At 33.5% G+C, this 7,306-nt stretch overlaps 1 protein-coding gene across 1 annotated transcript; it reads left to right on the forward strand.

The window, feature by feature from the left end:
- Positions 1–1,459: 1,459 nt before the first annotated feature.
- On the forward strand, positions 1,460–4,205 carry LOC131066762 (protein LURP-one-related 6). The gene is made up of 3 exons (XM_058001594.2): positions 1,460–1,771; positions 3,488–3,727; positions 3,832–4,205. Exons 1-3 carry the CDS (start codon positions 1,514–1,516, stop codon positions 3,970–3,972), a joined length of 639 nt encoding a protein of 212 aa, XP_057857577.1. The 5' UTR covers positions 1,460–1,513; the 3' UTR covers positions 3,973–4,205.
- The last annotated feature ends 3,101 nt before the right edge of the window (positions 4,206–7,306 follow it).

Consider the following 7,306-nt stretch of genomic DNA (forward strand, 5'->3'; position numbering starts at 1 on the left):
ACTGAGCTACTGGCTCCTCTTGGACCAGTCCATTGTCGGTCCGGTTGTGGCTTATTTCCAACACCAACACCCTCAAAATAAATTATCCAAACTATATCCGACTATCAGCATAACCATTACACCTCATTGAAATTCAAGTGCTGGTACAGATTTTTTTTTACTGTGATACCTCACACCATCCTTTTCATGTCTATAAACACCAAAGTTTATTCACAAAATAAACATTTGTCGCTAAAAGGTGTCCAGTCTTTGAAAAGTTGTACATTTAACTTTCTTCAAATACAATTAATGGCACTTTCAAAGAGAAAAACTTGAACAAATGGTACATGGTTGTTTAGATAGAGAGTCCCTTACGTAAAGCGTAATTTGCCAGCTATTTACTTTCAACTTCTATATCATTCACAAAATAAACATTTGTCGCTAAAAGGTGTCCAGTCTTTGAAAAGTTGTACATTTAACTTTCTTCAAATACAATGAATGACACTTTCAAAGAGAAAAACTTGAACAAATGGTACATGATTGTTTAGATAGAGAGTACCTTACGTAAAGTATAATTTGCCAGCTATTTACTTTCAACTTTTATATCAGTGGAGGATTACAATTATTTGTGTTTCTTAGCCTTCAATCTATTGAAAAGGTTTTACTTTTTTGAATAAAAAAATACAATTTACTCATTATTCAAACATGTTTTATAAATAGTGTGACAAGAATCTTCCAAGCAATTCAATTATTAGTAGGAGAAATGGTTAAAGGGAATCCTAAAAAGAATTGCACAAGGCCACTCCATAGAAATTTCCCCGGGTCAAATTTCTGTAGAAAGATTCCTCTGAATAAGAAAAGAAAGCTACCTACACTCACAAATCACCCTCCTACGTTGCGTGTGATCTTCCATTCATCTGGTGAAAGTAAAATTATAATAACTGTTTAATTATATTGTGGATTTTACATTCACAGTAGGGGGTAATTGAATCTGGGTTGGCATCTTATTTTGGAGTGTGAAGTTTATTATGGCATTTAAGTTAAATGTGCAGATATTTTAATGGCTGTTTCGTTATAAGATTTGTCATAAGAGAGTATTGCATTGATTAGAAAAATAAGGACTCGTCATCAAGCTTCTTAAAAATCATTCAACAAATTTAAAAGTTAAATGATGAAATCTACCATGTCCCACATTCAACAAATTTAAAAGTTACCATCATCCCATAAATTGATTATCTATAAGGTCATGAATGCTAAAATCCTCTCATTTCCATTCACCAATATTAACTTTTGTTTTCTTCACTCCACCTGATGAGGCATTTGTTGTCTAATCATGCCATAGCTTTCTGCTGCAAGAGAATCTAATCTTACTTTTAGGCAGATACAAATATAGTTTATTGATGTATTGAATCCAAGTCAATGGCCAACCAGAAGTTAGATATACATTCATTATTCCTTCCGTGTCTTCAAAGTAACTCAGCATTAAATAATGAGTCACCGTAGTGAAATTTTAAGCATGTGAGCAGAGAGAGATATGCAGAGGACCCCAGAGAAGATGAGTCAGAGTAATGTCATTCTTCGGCCTGTTGTGAGCAAGCAATTCTGCTCAACGTCACTTAAAGTGTTTACTGTGAGGAAGAGGCCCTGCACTATAAATGGCGGCGGTTTTGTTGTGATGGATTCTTCCCATGGAGATGAAATATTCAGAGTGGAGGGCTGCGGCGCAGCTGTAAAAGACCGCGCTCTGCTTCAGGACGCTGAAGGCAATGGTGTCCTCTGCATCAAACGCGAGGTAAAATTAAAATGATGAAATCCCAATTCAATTTCTTTTACAGAGAGAAATAATATAGTGAAATGAGATGGTTAGAAAGATTTTTAATAATTTTTAGAGGTCAAAGCAGTTTAGGGGAAGAGCAGTAGTCGTCATAGTTAACTTCACGCATCTACAGATCTTAAAAGGTACATCAGATTTTGATTTTTTCTTTTTTTAATTGTTTTCATATGTGACTTAACTGCTTATAGCTATTGATCTGGTTTCTGGGTAGTAACGATGCACGCTATGGAATCAGTTATGCGCACAAAGGTCAAAAAGTACACATTTCAAAGTGTGCCTGATACCTAACTAAAGATGCTCTAGTAATCGTAAACTCAAAATTGCTAGTACTTGTTGACAAATGTCCCAATAGTGGTGCACAAATGGACCAATTATGAACAAAAAATTACAAAAAATAATTGGCTATTGGTACAAAACAAATTTATTAATGGTGTGCTATTGGGGGGTCAACATGATAAGGTGACGGTTATTGGAACTATGTTATCTACTGGTGCTCTTCCCCTATGGGATTCATAATATTATTTGTGAAGTCTTATAAATTTTGACTTTTTTTTTTTTGAAATTGGATTTTCGATAGTGAATTTGATTAATAAGTTTACAGTTTACTTCTTTAAATAAAATGTTTAAATTGTCAATTTTTAAGGTGTCTTCATGAGTGATATGGATGATCTTGTACACTAAGCATTCTATGACAAAATGTCATTCTCTCTATCACTTGGATATTGTAAAATATGCATATTCTATTTTTCCACTCTTCTTTAGATACCAATCTTTTATAGATTTCACATATATGATAATGTAAAGTGTAAACTAATTCTTAATTACACTATGAACATGTTTTTACAGGGAATGAAAGATTTTTAATCATCTACATGATCAAAATAGTTTATGGGATTCAAGATTATTATCTGTCTAAATGATAGAGTATCAAAGTCCTTTTTTTTTTAATTTCTTCTCGAAATCAGATCTTAGACTGTGAATTTTGATCAGCAAGTTTGCAGTTTTATCGAACCTTGTCTCCTCAAATAAGATGTTTAAATTATCAATTTTTAAGATATCTTCAAAACTGATATGAATGGTGCTGTACGCTTAATCATAAAGCGTCTTCATAACTAACATGAATGGTACTGTACAGTGTACAGTAAGCACTCCACAACAAAGTACCATTCTATTTCTACCACTCCTTTATTGCAAAACATACCACTCCTCTTTAAATAGGATGCGTCTATTCTGGTTCCAAAATGGCAGTACGGATTGAGTAACACACGTGTTAGTTGCGTGTTTACACCATCAATTTTGCAATAAACGACTGCGATTGACTAACACGTCATTATCACGCTGTACGAAAGATCTGTTTTAGAACCAGAATAGCTTTGGCCCTTTAAATACGAATCATTTATGAATTTCATATCTGTAAACTAAACTAATCCTTAATTGTATTATCAACCTTTTTTGTTTTCCACTTAATATCCACTCCTATGATATCCTGGATCAATATATTCAGTCCGTTCTTATTCTCCTGTCATCTTGAATTATGGCTAAAATCTCTACCTTAGATTATGGATGTACAGATTTCTTTTGAGGGTGGATCAAGCTTATCTCTTTTCAAATAAAATTCACCTGATATTTCTCTTAGACAGCGTAAACCATTGAATGTATTTTCATGATCTGCAGGTTGGGATAGTACAGGTGTTCAGCCTTCACAAGAAATGGAAAGGATTTGTACCGGACGAAATAGATGGGCACGAGAAGCCCATTTTTAAGGCGAGCAGTTCCATTTGCTCAGCCAACGACTCTGTGAAGGTGTCACTTATTCAATCCAAAGCTAAGAAGGGCTGGGACTATGAAATTGTGGGCAGTTTTGCAGAACGAGCATGTACCATTTACGATGATTCTCACGCCATCGCAGCAAAGGTAAACTTACAAACCAGTTTAGCCATGGATAATATAGATTTTTTTCCTTTTTTGGGTACTCTCTTTCTTTCAGGAATATGATACAAGATCTAAATATTGATTAGGTGAGCCTGAATAACGTAGTAAAAGATGCAATCCGGAGCAAGGACGTATATAATGTTGAAGTGCAGGCAGGGATTGATCAGGCGTTTGTGTTTGGGCTGGTTGCTGTTCTTGAAAAGCTAAGTGGGGAAGATGGCAATTGATGGATTAAGTTTGGTTCAATAAATTCAGTGAAGATCTGAACAGAACTGTTCAGTCGGGTATCTGCTGTTTGTTTGTTCTTGCTCGTAGACAATTTAAACTTTAAAATGCTACAAGCACAGACTTTATTGGTGTGCTTGCAATTGACTTATGAAGTTTTTGTAATATGATATACAAGCTTTTTATAACTCGAGCTTACTGTTCAAGTAGGGCTTAATCAATTTCTACTTAAAAATGGATTTGTTATTGCTTATTATTAAAATGGGATTTTTTTATCTGTGATATCAAAGGACTGCGTCTATTCTGGTTCTAAAATGGGTGAATCTATCAGACTAACAGCGATGTGTTATGCAATCTCAGTCATCCAATAAAAAATCTATGGTTAAAAAGGTGAGACTAACATCGCGTGTTAGTCGCGCCATACGCCATTTTGAAGCCAGAATAGACACGTCCATATTTAAGTGGGAGAATTTGGAACAGATTTTTTCATATTTTAATCAAAGTTCATAAAGAATCTTTGAATAGATAACATAGGTGGTAAGACTGTATTTATGTAGTAGATGTTTAAAGATAGTGATGAAATATATTTTCAATATTGCATCATAAATTTTATTTCATCATAAAAAATAATGAGGTGATACATTTCAATATGCTTAATGTAAGCATGAAATATTATATTTATAGATATCTTCAACGCACTTTGATTATTTTTTATAGCTTGTAGTTATATAAAAGGACAAAGAGTAGACCACAAAAGATTCTCTATTGTTTTTATTAGTGGTAAATCAAATCAGACTGATGATAGAAGTTGTAGACAATTGTTGTACATATTGTGAGCTTTGTATTAAAAATGTTTATACCTACAATTGATTTCACACAACCTAAGTAAATACTTGGGTGATAATATTGTTTCCAAAATCTTGATGCATGATTATAGTATCTTTGTATGAAACTAGAGGTTAATGTTAAGTGGACTTACATGTTCTATGGAATAAAATGCTTACAACCATTGAGGAAAAGGAGAAATTATTAAAATATAAGGTTTGTGATAAGAATAATTTTATACTCTGACAATATAAAAGTTTACCATGTTGAGTAAGTACAAACCAATGGTGAAGTTTTTAGGGAGTGTAACCTTAGAAAGGGTTGCCACCCTCCTAAAGTGATCTAATATTACTCAATCTACCTCATTGAACTTATTTGTATTCTTGCAAGGGTAACTATTTTCATGCACTCAATTTGTGTGAGACTGAGTTGTCTATGATGGGAAGGAAGAGGTTCTACTTGACCCAGACCTTCTCACTTATTAGCAACTCACCCTTGCATAGCTAAGTAGTTTTATACTTGTTCCATAGGTGAGGTCATAAATCCAATTACTTTTTGAGGACTATTATGCTATCTCACATGATGCTATCTCACACTTCTCCATCAAAAGTGTTCTACATTTTTCTAGAGCTTCTACACCTTTGGAAGTGCTTCTATATAGGGGAGTGTTTCTATCATTAGAGATGGGTATGTGCAGGATCATGGTGGGCCAAAATAGACCCTTAAGTGGCAAAGAAATTTCAATAAATCGGAGTTATGCAACTTGACATAAATATTTAAATAAGTTATGAACATTATTTTAAAAATATGTAAGAAGAGAATCTATAGAAAATTGAATGTAGTTTCTAAGCTACTAGTTTTTTTTTGAAAAAAAAAAAATTATTTGACGAAAATTTGAAATTTCAATACAATAGTACTAAAATTTCAAGAAAAAGATAAGTAGGTGTATGTCTGACCACCCTAACCACAATCAAATTATAATATTTTTTCATAAAATTTTTAATATAAGTAGTAGACTCATGTCCGGATGTGACACTTGTTTTTTTGTAATTTTGTTTGAAGTAAATAATTAATTATGAATTTTTTACTACAACTTTTCAAAATTTCAAAAACTCATACATCTGACCACCTAAACTTGGTCTAAAATTTATGAAGTTCATTTTTTTTTAATCATATAGCAGACAAAGCATAAAATGTGACATATGTTTCAGATTCAAAAAATGTGATGTCGTTTGAAAGTTATGGGTGTTTTTCAATCAGCCTATCAATCAAGACTTTAGTCAGAATTCATTTTAAAAATTAATAATAATAATTTATTAAAGTCAAAATAAGGCAAACCTTATATTGTTGGAAATATGAGAATGTCCTTAAAAATCCCTTTTTCGTTTTATCAATTTCTGCTAAAAAAAAGTTGTCAGCCACCAGGGTGAAGTCTGGAAAAACAAGGAATACTCAAAAACACGTTTTTTTCTGTTGACTTTCCAAGCTTGGCATTTCCTAGCCAAATCCCAAAGCAATCCCGAGCCAAATTTTAAATTTTAAATTTTTTGTTAGAGAAATCAGATATTTGCTAAAATCAGATATCCGATATAATCAGATATTCAATTTTAGCAGATATTCGATTTTAATAAGTTTTTATTATGAATAAAATTAATATTTTTTCTATGTTATTATATATTAATATATTAATATACAATAACCACGATCTATAAATACTAAAATATATAAATTAGATATATATTAAAATATATTATTAATATTTTCGTTAGGGGTCATATGGTGTTTTAAGGGGTCACATGGTGTCGTTAGGTGTCATATGGGGTCATAAGGGGCAACGCATGTGTTAGAACAACATATGAACCCTTAGGACACCATATGGACATCATATGGTCCTAAAGGGTCATATGGTGTTCTGAGGGGCCATATGGTGTCCTAAGGGGTCATATGGTGTCGTTAGGGATCATATGATGTCCTAAAGGCCCACACATGTGTTAGAACAACATATGACCCCTTAGGACACCATATGACCAGGGTCATGTCATGTACTAGGATGTTAAAAGGGGTCATATGGTGTCGTTAGGGTTCATATTGGTGTCCTAAGGGCCCACACATGTGTTAGAACAACATATGACCACTTAAGACACCATATGACTGGGTTCATGTCATGTACTACGATGTTAAAAGGGGTCATATGGTTTCCTAAGGGCCCACACATGTGTTATAACACCATATGATCCCTTAGGACACCAAATGACCCATTAGGAAATCATATTGTCCTAAGGGGTCATGTCATATATTAGAATGTTAAAAGGGTTCATATGGTGTCCTAAGGGGTCATACGATGTTGTTAGGGGTCAAATCGGGTCCTAAGGGCCCACACATGTGTTAGAACACCATATGACCCCTTAGGACACCATATGAAACCTTAGGACACCATATGACTCATATGGTGTCATAAGGGATCATGTCGTGTAATAGGATGTTAAAAGGGATCATATGGTGTCCTAAGGG

The sequence above is a fragment of the Cryptomeria japonica genome, chromosome 2 (assembly GCF_030272615.1).
Source record: "Cryptomeria japonica chromosome 2, Sugi_1.0, whole genome shotgun sequence".
In the NCBI taxonomy this organism is placed as follows: Eukaryota; Viridiplantae; Streptophyta; class Pinopsida; order Cupressales; family Cupressaceae; genus Cryptomeria; species Cryptomeria japonica.

Bases quoted from the DNA above. Each gene is read 5' to 3' on its own strand.
- LOC131066762 (XM_058001594.2), top strand. From the start codon at position 1,514: ATGCAGAGGACCCCAGAGAAGATGAGTCAGAGTAATGTCATTCTTCGG. The intron at 1,772-3,487 runs GTAAAATTAAAA...CATGATCTGCAG, and splicing joins TCCTCTGCATCAAACGCGAG to GTTGGGATAGTACAGGTGTT. The intron at 3,728-3,831 runs GTAAACTTACAA...AATATTGATTAG, and splicing joins CTCACGCCATCGCAGCAAAG to GTGAGCCTGAATAACGTAGT.